At 44.8% G+C, this 12,701-nt stretch overlaps 6 protein-coding genes; 5 read left to right on the top strand and 1 right to left on the bottom strand.

Moving 5' to 3' along the window:
* Positions 1–1,367: 1,367 nt before the first annotated feature.
* On the top strand, positions 1,368–2,313 carry GSBLH_T00001168001 (uncharacterized protein; the record flags this gene model as incomplete). XM_013039520.1 has 5 exons in its annotated part: positions 1,368–1,524; positions 1,555–1,609; positions 1,640–1,719; positions 1,750–2,103; positions 2,134–2,313. The coding sequence occupies 5 exons, from the start codon at positions 1,368–1,370 to the stop codon at positions 2,268–2,270; spliced, it is 783 nt and encodes a 260-aa protein (XP_012894974.1). The 3' UTR covers positions 2,271–2,313.
* Positions 2,314–2,360: 47 nt separating this feature from the next.
* On the top strand, positions 2,361–4,188 carry GSBLH_T00001167001 (uncharacterized protein; the record flags this gene model as incomplete). XM_013039519.1 has 9 exons in its annotated part: positions 2,361–2,465; positions 2,497–2,694; positions 2,727–2,897; positions 2,930–2,987; positions 3,018–3,070; positions 3,102–3,218; positions 3,249–3,336; positions 3,365–3,885; positions 3,916–4,188. Exons 1-9 carry the CDS (start codon positions 2,415–2,417, stop codon positions 4,186–4,188), a joined length of 1,530 nt encoding a protein of 509 aa, XP_012894973.1. The 5' UTR covers positions 2,361–2,414.
* Positions 4,189–4,203: 15 nt separating this feature from the next.
* GSBLH_T00001166001 (uncharacterized protein) lies at positions 4,204–4,524 on the bottom strand (the record flags this gene model as incomplete). XM_013039518.1 is given in 4 exon segments in its annotated part: positions 4,204–4,225; positions 4,245–4,258; positions 4,293–4,424; positions 4,456–4,524. 4 exon segments carry the CDS (start codon positions 4,486–4,488, stop codon positions 4,204–4,206), a joined length of 201 nt encoding a protein of 66 aa, XP_012894972.1. The 5' UTR covers positions 4,489–4,524.
* A 370-nt stretch (positions 4,525–4,894) lies between these two features.
* GSBLH_T00006209001 (uncharacterized protein) lies at positions 4,895–6,656 on the top strand (the record flags this gene model as incomplete). Its single annotated transcript, XM_013039517.1, is given in 11 exon segments — positions 4,895–4,973; positions 5,045–5,136; positions 5,168–5,245; positions 5,277–5,453; positions 5,486–5,599; positions 5,618–5,719; positions 5,750–5,887; positions 5,919–6,058; positions 6,088–6,181; positions 6,212–6,591; positions 6,632–6,656. The coding sequence occupies 11 exon segments, from the start codon at positions 4,895–4,897 to the stop codon at positions 6,654–6,656; spliced, it is 1,419 nt and encodes a 472-aa protein (XP_012894971.1).
* Positions 6,657–6,755: 99 nt separating this feature from the next.
* On the top strand, positions 6,756–6,824 carry GSBLH_T00001165001 (uncharacterized protein; the record flags this gene model as incomplete). Its single annotated transcript, XM_013039516.1, has 1 exon — positions 6,756–6,824. One exon carries the CDS (start codon positions 6,756–6,758, stop codon positions 6,822–6,824), a length of 69 nt encoding a protein of 22 aa, XP_012894970.1.
* A 519-nt stretch (positions 6,825–7,343) lies between these two features.
* On the top strand, positions 7,344–11,978 carry GSBLH_T00001164001 (uncharacterized protein; the record flags this gene model as incomplete). The annotated part of the gene is made up of 4 exons (XM_013039515.1): positions 7,344–8,127; positions 8,158–8,309; positions 8,437–9,077; positions 11,810–11,978. The coding sequence occupies 4 exons, from the start codon at positions 7,344–7,346 to the stop codon at positions 11,976–11,978; spliced, it is 1,746 nt and encodes a 581-aa protein (XP_012894969.1).
* Between the last annotated feature and the right edge of the window lie 723 nt (positions 11,979–12,701).

The following is a 12,701-nucleotide window of genomic DNA, read 5'->3' as shown; positions in this document are numbered from 1 at the left end:
GGGAACATTGTCTGCTTCCATTTGAGTAGATAGATTGTCTGGACCAAAAAGATTCCAAAATAGAATACGAGCCACAACAATCTAACAAGCAACTTCCAAATGTTTTCTATAATCAAAGATTTCAACAAAATCAACTATATTGACTCGTATACAACATGTAGAAACAGAGAGAACTGGCGTAAAAGGACAAGTAAATACTCCAAAATAGTTGCACATAATAATTCCTGATGATGTAGAGTTTTACTGTTGTGTTGACTGTGCATTATAGGACCACACAAACCAGCTACGTTGTGTTTTAACTAAAAATACTCCTCTTCCATTGAACAAACAACAAATGATAGTAATTGGTTAATATTTATATAGTTTGTGACTCAATTATTAAATTTAGCAAGAATGGAGCATGGGAAGAGAGAATGTGCTACAAAATTAGGATGGGATCATCCATTTCTTTTAGAAATGTCCACCTTAAATTATGCTCCATTTAGAGTATTACGGATTGGATCATGGTGACATACTTTGGGACTAATTATTGAAAGTATTATAAAATAGGATGATAAATCACAAAATAATAATAGGTTTGTATTTTGTGTATATTCCAGGCAACGTACGGAGAGAGTACGGAAAACAATGCTTAGCCACCTGATTAAAATCATTTTTATATATTACACATGACCAAAGGAAGGCTTCTCAACAAAGCAAGAATAACACAAAATGAATCATGATGCTTCAGAGGTTTAATTCACATCAGAGCATTGTAATCCAGATATAAAAAAGAAATAGAAGTATGAATTTCAAAAATAAATCACTATCTTTGGGTGATTCAAAACTATGACCAATGAAGATTTTGTAAGGCATTACACATTCAGAATTCCTATTTCCTTTGATTTGTAGCGTAATCCTGTAATCGAAAAAAGCATTCCCTGCTACATGGGTATATCGGGCAGAACAGGCCTATTCTATAACATAGTTTAAATTCATGTAGGATCTATTTGTTTTCCGTTCGAACTTCATCCTTTAATCGAGGAATCAAGTATTCAAGTTTAATATTGAATTGAACAATAACCCCAGTTCTAACGTGTATGCCGTCTCTCTTCTAGTCGTTTGATATTTTCGTGGAAGATGACATACTGAACCTTTAGTAAAAGAAAAGTACCGTTTGCAATAATGAACCAAACAAAAACGAAGAGTTGGAAAACAAACATAGTCGAGCAATAGTATAACACAAAACAAAACGATCGATACTCAATTTAGACACTGATTACTGAAGAATATGAAGTATTCAAAATAGGCAGTTTTTCTGGACTCAAGGAATAATGAATTTACAATTATTCGTGTTTCTTTATGCTCTTGAGGATATAACATAATATATGAAATCTTTTAATTATCAAATACGCCTTGTATTAATAGGAGCGCAGCAACTGCGTGATATAAGTACAAGAGGGAAACTTGACGCATTTGCTCGTATCTATTATCAAGACACAGACTATAGAACTTCTACTCTACATGACTGCGGAAAGAATCCCAGTATGTACGGTTTGGGTAGTTAATATGTAGCGTGGAATTGTAGTCTATCCTTTTCTGGAAGTTCATCCAAAATCCGGATTGAAGTGTAAAAATGGATTGGGTAATTGATGTTCAGTTATGATGAACGGCTGCTAGGCGAAAAATACATTGGAGAGTGTTTGATTGACTGCGAGCTGATTCCTCAGGGGTTTCATCGTACCGTTCTTCATTTAACGTAAAGTCCAGGTTTCGTTATTCCTCTCACAATGAGGGGAGTTCCCAACAGCTCTTTGGGAACCGTTCGAGTGAACATTACCGTTCACTGTCTTCACAATTCCGGTGATTGGCGAACCTGCGGTTATGAAGAGGAACTATCGTCTATCATCAGCACTCCCAAATACGCATCTTGCCCAGTTTTAAATATCACATCAATTCCTGTATTCCGCGTGGAAGATCCGCTACCACCTGATCTACCAGTCCTTGCTACGAATTCTTGTGGAGAATGTCCCGTTTTGAAGTGTGGCGTTCCGCTCTCCCAGCATCCGGAACTGCTAAGCGGGGGATCGATGCATCGATCCCCCTCTTTCGGTGCCATGTCTGGTCAATGCTGAGAGGTACCTTGATGTATAGGGAAGCATCTTAATTCTCCAAGAGGAAATGGGAGAATGCAGCAAGCACGGCCTGTTTATCCTCCTCGAAAAGCTTCTGGTAGGCAAATGGCTCATGCTCGTGCCAAACGGGCTTCTTCTTCGCCAAATACTAAATAACTGTTCAATACTTTTGTCCCATGTGTCTGTTTAGTGGATCGCAGAGTGTTTGTTAAAGTAATTTGAGGGTTTTGCCATTTTTTGCTTTGATCGCTTTCGAATAATCTAGTATGAGGTGCAACATGCTCTATATCTTTGTAGGACATGCAAAGACTTCTTTCACCCACCGCAAGACTGACTGCCAGATGTTTCAGAGTACTCCCTTTGTTTTGTGGTTATCTTAAAGCGTTTCGCAGGAGCAGAGGCAAAGGCCGCTGCAGAGGCTGCAACAGGAGCTGCTTCAGCAAGTACTGTCAAGAGTGCGCAAACTGCCACTTCTCAAGCTTCGGCTGCTGCTGCTAAAGGTGCTCAGATTCCGAAAGGTCCACAAGGCCCCAAGGGTCCGCAAGGTCCCAACCCCGCAAAGCCGAAAAAGACATTAAAGGTATGTAAGTTGGAAAAAGACTAAACGAATAGAGATTCGTGAAGTATACTGTTGGTGGCGCTGTGGTACTTGCTGGAGTCGGTGGTACGCTCTTTATGCACTACAGAAATGACCACCTCGCCTGTGTAACCAAGCCCAAGGGTGGTAATGATAGTGACATTCGCGAGATGCTGTATCTTGTCCCCAAGAATCTAGACCACTACGTAGGAATCCATCCCATTGATTCACACATTAGTACCGCCACTACAACATGAGCTACTATTATGACCGTTTAATCAGCAGCATCATGAAGGGTAAGATCTGTAATCATGCATCAGTCGTAGAGAATCCGCTGAATTTCCAGACCATGGGAGACGTAATCGACTTCTTCTCTCAAGTAAGCATCAGGGCATGAAAAAAACGCGTAGTGGTTCTCCACGTTGGAGCTGAACATCGATACGAAAGCGCCGCTGTCCAAGGACAAGCTGTTAGAAATGCTGATCAAGTTCGACTACCAGCCGAACAGCTTCGCTCTGTATGTCATTGTTGTGTTTGGAGGCTTCTCTAAAGAATAGGGAGAGTATTACTTCAATACATCGCCGTTGACGAGCACTGGTGTGGATTTGGGCTCTACGTACTTCAATTGCTGGTGCGAGAAGAAGGGTAGAGAAGAGAGGGCGGTTCGATGTAGGCGAGAAGTTGGTGATTCCACAGGAGAAGGTTCTCGACCTGGTGAAGCAGATGCAGGAGAAGACGAAGGTGGAGTTCAAGAATTCGGGCTTTGTGCCGAATTGGGCGAATAAGATCGTGAGTCAGCGCGATCGCCAGATGAAGCCTGTTGCCTTGGTGGAGGCGTTGGAGAAGGAAGCGAAGGAGGGATTGGAGATGTATGATTTCCTGGAGGTGATGGCGTGTATGGAGAGACAGATGAAGGGTGCCAGGGTGGGAAAATACATGCCACTGAATCGCCTGCTGATAATGGAGGATACGTATATTCGACAATCCGTGAACGAGAAGGTGTTTGATGATTTGGAGAAGCAGCGAAATGGTCAGAACAAGGAGGAAGAGAAAGAGGAAGTGGAAGTTAAGGAGGAGGAAGTGGAAGTTAAGGAGGAGGAAGTGGAAGTTAAGGAGGAGGAAGTGGAAGTTAAGGAGGAGGAGGAAGTCAAGGAGGAAGTTGAAGTCAAGGAAGTGACTGTAGAATCGCTTCTGGTTTTCGTTGGATGGATGGTTGACACATAGGAAAATCTGGATGAGGTACGTATGAAGAAGTGGAAGCATCTGATTCGTGGAGAATTCGAGGGCTATCAAAACTGCCTGGACGAAGAACGCGCAGTTCGTCGTGACCTTGATGATAAGGACTGGTGGTATTGGTGTTTATTACAACAAACAAACAAACAAACAAACAAACAAATAGCACAAAACCCCAAAACGTTTTATTCCTCGTCCTTCTCCACGTTGAAATACTTGAGCTACATGTTAACAACAACAAGAGGCGACGAACCTTGTAGCTAGTCTTTCCATCAGCAATCACACGGAGATAATCACGCAGCTGTTGCTTCTTGAGGTACTTCTTGGTAAGGTACTAGCAAATAACTTTCGTTACTACTAATTCACACCTTTAAATATCTCTTGGCCATAGGACAAGACACAGCAACAGTCAGCTTGGTATCAGCGCTAGATACAGAAATCAGATCTCCCAGGTTGTTCGTCTTGTTGTTCACCTTAATGTGCTCCGCCAAAAACTTCTCCTACTCCTCATTTAGCAAAAACAGAACGTACAAAAGAGGGCATGTCCATAACGTGATCCTTCATAGGCTCAGAGCAATCAATAGTGAATTCAACCTTCTTAGCAATCTATACAAACCATTAGTCTGAGTTCGCAAAAGAAACAAGATTGGACCGCGATTCGATCCCTTCCGCTTCACTCCGTCATGTACATACATGGGCCATGATATTAAGTAGAAAAGACTAGTATATAGAAATGTATGGAAAACGATCATTAGTGAAATTCCCGCGATTATTTCCAATGTACATAATCCATTTCAACGTTCTCATCTAATAATGTTGTGATTATCATTGCCTCAATAAAAGAATCAGGAAAAAACGAAAAAAAGTGAAATGAATAATACATTGCGTTTTCTCATTCTGTATCAGCGTTGGGTACGTGCAACCGCTTCAGATTTGCAGAAAGTGGCTATTAGTACAGATCAAAACAAGGATGAAAAATCTGCCGTTTTTCTGTCACTACATTTGTGGTTTAACAATAAAATACCTTCAAGGAGGAAGAATTGTAATAGGTATGAATAAGTGACTAGGACTCTATTTTTATGGTAATTAAACTGAACAGAAGTCTAACCCTTGATTGTAGACATGGATCTGAATATCGTGATAAAAGCCTTAACGGATACAAACGATAAGGACAACAATGTCCGTAAAGAAGCAGAAAGAGTGTTAAACGAGGTAATGATGTAGAGAGTGGAGTAACGGATAGCTGACAAATGCTCCTGGATTTTTCCCTGCTCTTTTGTCAATTTTGAGCCAAGACGGTCTACCTCACACTCTGAAGCAAGTAGTGTTATCTGTGTTTGTCTGACTGCTAGAGCGCTTCTATCGCCCTGAAGAACCGTCTTCGTAATCGCTACGATACGGACAGTTCTAATGCCATTTCTGCTGAAGACAAGGCTGTTCTCCGCCAGAACATCATTCCCGTGCTCTGTTCACAACAAGATATATCAGTGGCACATTTGATGGGTCTTGCCGTCCAGGAGATCACTAGTGTACGCATGTCCGTTTTTCCGTTATGAACTAGGCAGACTTTGCTCAGTGGCCCGAGTGCATTTCCCAGATCGAGAGCGAGATGCAGTCCGGAAATCTTCAACATTTTTATAATGCCATTTATGTCATTCTGGTAATCGTCTCGGACGTTTGTTCACAGTGGTAGTGTATGTTGCGGTGCTTCCAATACCGTACCACGAAGGAGCCTGTCCATCAGCTCACCCAGCACTTTTTCCCTGCGATTCTTCAATGGATCCAGACCTCCTTCGTAGTCTTGGCATGAGCGTTTGACCGGCAGAAAGCCTCCCCTTCGCAAGAAAACCTGCAGATTCTGCACCTGGTCGTCAAGATGTACTACACCTCTCTGGACCTGAGCGAAATGGACCAGTCTGTGATCGCGATCAACGACCTGTCGACCTGGATTCCTCTGCTTTGCGTATAGCCTTGCGGGCGGGTTGTGAGGGTAGCAATTGATTCAGATGCCGGCGATCAATCCGGAGAACAACGATCCCACGGTGAGCGTGCAGGAGAAGGCGACGTTCCCTGAATGGCACGTGAAGAAATGGTGCATGACAACGATCCTGCGAGTGAACCACAACTTCTTGAAGTAGAGACGCGCGAGGGAGTGAACGGTAGCATGAAGGATCATCAAGAGTACAACGTGTGGATTCAGAACTTCGCCCCCAGCATCCTCACCATGGTGCTGGAACAGCTGAATGTGTACAAGACTGTAGGAGAGAGGAGAAGGCTCTGATTCTAGTCGGTGTACTATTACAACAAAGTGGCGATCAAGCTGTTCACCTTCTTGAAGGACATCACGGACATCGCCGTGCTCTACCGATCGTTGAAGACCCACATGCCCTTCATCATCAACGAGGTGTTGCCGAAGGCCCTGGCGCTCACCAAGGAGGAGGTGGAGCTGTGGAAGGAGGATCCGATCCAGTTCGTGGTGCACGTGCACGACATGTACTACGAGTTCAGCAACGTGCGCGTGGAAGCGGGCAATTTCTTGGTGTATCTCAGCAAGGTGCGAGCGAATGATATTCTGGCTCTGTTCCTCAATTATCTGACCGAGTCGTTCAATGTGTATGATAATACCAATCCGGAGCAGCGCGATTTCTTGGCGAAGGAGTGGATGCTGTACGCGTTGGAGCTGCTGGCGCCCAACCTGCTGAGCAAGGATAATCTTAGAGTGTCGGTGGTAAGTAGAGTGATTTGATTTGATTTGAATTGAATTGAATTGAATTGAATTGAATTGAATTGAATTGAATTGAATTGAATTGAATTGAATTGAATTGGGATGGATGTTTGATTCGCTGGCTCACGGGATGAAAATGAGGTCCGTGTTTCTGAGAGGAGACTCGTTGACGTGACCTTAACCTTTTCTGATGGCTTTGAATGAATCAATGAATCAATGAATCAATGAATCAATGAATCAATGAATCAATGAATCAATGAATCAATGAATCAATGATTGGAAGGAAGGAAGAGTGATGTAAACGTTGTCCGTGTTTCGTCTGAGAGGAGACTCGCTGACGTGAAAACCAACGATTCTGACGTTCCTTCGTTGCTCGATGGATGCGAGGATGAAATGCAAATCCATCTTTCGTCTGAGAGGAGACTCGATGACGTGGCGTTGCTTTCTGAGATCCGAGATCCGAGATCCGAGATCCGAGATCCGTCCATCTCGCACAGCATTCCAAGAGAAATTCCAGCATGAATCATTGCTCTTAAACCCTTGCTGTGTTGAACCCTCTCTCACCTCCTTTTAGGAAGATGTTCTCGTTAAATTCGTGTATCCCGAGTTCTCATCCTTTGTGGGAATTCTCCGTTCCCGAGCATGCCGTATCTACGCCGCCTACCACAAGCTCAACTTCAGTCCCGATCACTTAATGAGCGTGGTTGCGAACATGGTTGGCCTTCTGGACGATCAGGATTTCTCCGTCTGCATCAGCGCGGCTCTCAGCTTGCAAGCCTTCTTCTCAAAGGAGTCGGCCTGCTTCGAGTACCTCGGTCAGAACCTCCAGCACATCGTGGAGCGCTACATCTTCATTCTGCAGAAAGTGGCTGTGGAAGAAGTCATGCAGGCCTTCGACATCCTCATCAACATGTACGAAGGCCGCCTGCTGCCGATGAGTGCCGACATTCTGAGCATTTTGCTGTCGGCTTTCAAGGACTACAAGAAGGACGAGGACAACGACAACGCGGTGTTCACTGCCATGAGCACCATCGATTGCATCAGCAGCATCGTGATTAACGGCTGCGAGAATCCTCAGTACTACGATACCGTGGTCACTGCCGTGATGCCCACGATCATCGAGGTGTTCTCGAACAACGAGTGCGATTTCTACGACGCCAGTCTGATGATCGTTCGCACCTTCGCCAACTTCTACGCCAACGCGCGCACGACGCAGAACATGATCTGGGAGCTCTTCCCGCGCCTGGTCTCGATCATCCAGATGCAGGCGATCGACTACATCGGCGGATTCTTCCCTGTGGTGGACTGCTACATGAGCATTCCGGGATCAGGCATGCTGGATCATCAGTTCAACGGCAAGAGCTATCTGGAGATGATGTACGATTTCGTGAGCAGCGTGGCGTTCGATTCGGAAATCAGCGATGTGGAGCAGTGCTACGCGATGGCCATTCTGATGATCATCATCCACTATTACATGGGTAGGACTGAGGGAGAGCGCTGATGTGCAGAGCAGACGGACGTCGTGCTGAAGCCCGCCATGCAGATTGTGATACAGTTCGTGGAGAAGAAGAAGAACGAGATCCAGGAATTGATGAACAACCCTTCGGAGGAAGACGCCGAAGTGATTGAATACACGCTGGACGAGATTCGTGAGAGCATCGTAAGTAGTAGTGTGAATGCATGAACGGGTCATTGAGTGATTCTTTGATTCATTGATTGTTGCTGTCCCCTTGGTGTCCCTTTGGTGTCCCTTTGGCTTGTCATAGAGCCCTTTTCTCACCTCGCAGGTTCGTGCCCTTCTCGTGGTCTGCTCTGCGATCATCATCGATCGTTCTCGCGCCATGGCCTGCATGCAGGAGCTCGGCTACGCGGACACTTTCCTCATCGACATGCTCAGCTATCTCGACTCCTTCACTTCCTTCTTCCCTTGCAAGATCGGCACGATGGCGCTCGCCGCTCTGCTCGCCATGCCGCAAGAGCAGCTCCCCGCGTCATACCAGAACGCATATAACCATATCTTCGCTGGCAGCATGACGCTGCTGCGCATGGCGAACGAGACGCAGCCGAACGAAGAGGAGGAGGAGATCGACTACAACCTGCTGCTGGAGCGGATCCAGGGCCAGAACTTCAAGGAGAACGACTGGGGATACGACGATGAGAACGACGTGAAGAGCGAGGATCTGACGGACGACGAGCTGCGCCACTTGCAGGAAATTGGAGGCGGCTGTGGAATGGACTTCGTGGAGATCGACCAGGATCTGTACAATGCGGTGACAAAGATTAACTACGTGGCGTATGTGCAGCAGTGCGTGAGGATCTTTGGAAACTCGAAGCCGGACGTGGCCAACGCGGTCTTCAAGTCTCTGACCCCGGATATCGCGTCGTTTGTAGATGAGCTGATGAAGCTGACTTTTGAGGAGGAGCAGCAGTAAGCGATGAGGATGTTAGTTTGTTTGGGAATGTTTGTGGCAAACACGATACTTTTTACTACTACTGTAACATTTGAGAAACTTTGATCATGTCAAAATCTTCGAGAAACGAGGCCAGAATCGTCTTAAACGAGTCCAGTTCTGCCTCGGTCAGCGTGATTTCCTTCTCGCCCGGTTTGGGCGGAGCGGCTTTCCGGTTTTTCCTTTTCGATCGCTTCTTGGACTCGATCCTTTCGTTCTGCCCATAACCACATCCCCGCACATCCCACCTCTTCCCAATGCTTCAGCTGATAATCTAAATGATACACAGAGCAGTCGCAGTTTTCGCAGACCAGACAGTTGCACTCATCGCACTTCTTCAGCGAGAGATCCTTCACACTACGCTTAACCCCGCCTCGCTGTCATACTAGTAAAACTGATGGCAAATCCCACACTGACAGAACAGATTGTTCAGCAGCGCTTCGGCTTGCTTCTGCTGCTTATTCTGCGGGTTCGATGCGATTTCGTGGAGCGTCCATGCACTGATATACGAAATGTACGGATTGGCTTTTCCGGGACCTGCGACCCGATCGCCTGCTCTCTACGCCTCATTCCATCCTTCCAAGCCAACAATAATCGCGTAGATCGCGTCCTCGACGTCTTGACATTGATTTTCGGTTTGGAGCAGCGAGATTAAAAACTCAATGATCCCTTCCTTCACAAAATAGTCGATTTGCTCGTCGCTTCCGCATGTCGGCGCGTTCAAAAACACCCAATTCGCGTCGGTCTTGATATCCTTCCCCATGTCCGACTTCAACAGCGACAAAATCTTGGGAATACAATTATTGTCGATGATCGACTGAATCTACTCTTCGAAACTCCCGTCCACGACCGACTTGCTCAGGCGTCCCCGCGATTATATTCGAAATCGTCCAGCAAACCGACTTCACGATGCTCAGATCCGGCGATTCGAGGAGTTTTCGGAGATATTTGACGACTCCACAGTCCACAACGTACTAGAAATGGAGGCGTTTGGGTATGGGAACCTCGGTGTAATCGATGTTTTCCTTCTCGTTTCGATCGAGAGCCACGACATAGCCGACGACACGGAGCGAACAAGAGACTACCTGGATGGAGGGATACGCCAACAACTCGATGATGTTGGGGATAACGCAGGAGGCGATTAAGTACTGGGGAAAAGTGGAAAAAAAGAAAGGGATACGATGACGGTTGTTTGTTGAACGAAGTGCGGCGTGATGGCGTTGCAAATGTTGATCAGTAAGTCTTCATCAGCCTAGATGATTAGGCGAGGTTAATAAAAATAAGAGTACGGTTCCGTTTAGAAGGATGTTGATCGTGGCCAGCACTTGAATGCAATCATCCTCCGAAAATTGGATTTCATTATTATATTGTGATAAGCACCAAAAGCACGCTTTTTGGAGTTGAACTGATTGATCTGGCTTTACGATCATCCTGACTAGCCGAGATATAAAATCATGACTCATTACCGATGCTCGCACAGTCATATCGAATTTATCTCCTTTTGTGTATGCTTTAGATGGACTCGCATATAATTTGACGACGTCTCCAAGGAGAATAGTGGCAATCTCCTGGATACGAGTATTTTCTTTATCTAAATGGGTTCGAATTATGTTGAGAATCCCGGATTTACAAAGTTTTGTTACATACTGACTGCTGTAAGTGCACATCGAAGAAAAGAGATGAAAAATCTTATATTTAGCAGTAAATATCGATGAAGTACATCTACTATTACTTGTGGGCTGTGCTTCTTCTTGATTTCCTCGATCAGCAGAGATATGGTTTTCATATACTTTGAGGTGTCCGGTGTACAAGAAGTGTGATCCGCATCAATCTCGCTTCGTATTCTGGAAATCCACTCCTCAACTTTCTCATCTTCCTTTTCTACGCATAGATTAAAGTAACGGCTAATACCTTCAGGACTCATGACCTTTGTAGAATCATCCCCGCTTGCATCTCCGTTATTGAGAGAATTCAGATCAAACGGGTTATTCAGGTTCATTACGCTACCGAACGTGATTACACAGTTTTGAGATGATTATTCAGTCTTTTTCCCAGGAGTTATGCAGTACAAAGAAAAATGTGAACAATGTTTCAAACAAACTAGCAAACTAGCAAACTTTTCTCCTGCTAATGGATACGTCTCGCAAACTGTGACAGACTTGCCATTTTGTTTAGGAAACAGAACCATCGATCCACATGAACAGTCGACAGTTCCATTTTTCCCACAGGGAGGTGAAACCCGTTACGAAACTCCTATTTCTGACAATCCTTTCGAAAATCTACCTGAATGCAAGTGGAGTATGGTTTTGGAAAGTACAATTTCAACTTTTGTTTTTTCTCGGCATTCAAAACAAACCGGTACGTAATCTGTGTTTCCTCTCTATATTTCCTCAGCAGCTGCTCCTCATGCTCCGCCTGGAACAAATGGTCCCGCATCTGATCGTTCGACAGCAGCTACAAATCAACTGGACTTCGCTTACTCACGAAGCAATTCGGACGACGCAGCGAAGCGTATAGCCAATACCAGTCATCGTTTGATCCCTGTTGCACATAGTACAACATTCGATTCGCTTGGAGCTGCTAAAAGTGATGGAGTTTGATGGAGAGAAAACGTCGAGAACGGCGAGCTGCTGCGGTTGGAATCGTTTTAAGTGTCGAATGTGATAATTGTGGAGAATTACTAAGGGACGTTTGTGTTGGTCGAGAAAAGAATCGACAGCTGTTTGGATGTCGTTTACGCGAAGAGAAAAGGGAGTTTGGGACGCTTCGCGACGATTGGAGGTGGAGAAGCCGACGTTGGCTCCATCGATGACTACGTCGTAGTCAAAGGAATCGACTGCTTTTTTGAATTGTTGAAAGGCTTGAGAACGGTTTTGTGATGTTTCTTAGAGTTAAAGAGAGAGAAAAAATAAGCAAACGTGTCATGGCTTCGATACCAAGAAGCAACAAATCCCGTTGATCGTTCGTGAGATGGTACTTTTGAAGCTGTTCGTGGCAATGGGAACAAGATGCGCCTTTGATTTGCATGGGAGAGCAACTCCATGATGGATTTCTGCGTGGAAAGTGTTTGAAATCAGTACAAAACACAGAACTTCTGAAGAGCTTGGATGACGGAAGGTTCGTGAATAAAGTCCTCTTCTCGAGCTATTTTGCGAAGAGTTTCTATGATTCGATCGATATTATTTGTTTGAGAATCTATACAAATCACGAAAAACTAAGAGCAAAAAAACAAAATAACAATTCTTTGGAACGGACGGATTGATTGACTTTGAGTGATGACTGGGAGAGAATCAGGTCGATGTGCTCCATAATCTGTATGTCCTTTTTCTTGTTTGCTAAATCGATCAATGGAGAGACATGGCGATTTCTAAAAAATAAAAAGCATACTAGTGACTTCCACCTGAGTTCGATTCCATTCTGTTTCATCGTTTCAAGCATTCCCAAAGCATCGTCTACTCTTTCAAAATGTGCGTAGTCTGTTAGAATGGACGAACAAGTATTCTCTGGGATATCTTGACGCCCATTCAACAAAGAAACGCACGTATCAAATAAGCGACTCGAATTCTCCATTTTTGGAATCATAGAGAGAACCAAAGTAACAA

The sequence above is a fragment of the Blastocystis hominis genome (genome assembly GCF_000151665.1).
Source record: "Blastocystis hominis, Singapore isolate B (sub-type 7) whole genome shotgun sequence assembly, scaffold_1".
Lineage (NCBI taxonomy): Eukaryota > Bigyra > Opalinata > Blastocystidae > Blastocystis > Blastocystis hominis.
Note: the sequence above shows the minus strand (reverse complement) of the source record. Positions and strands in the feature narration are given on the sequence as shown.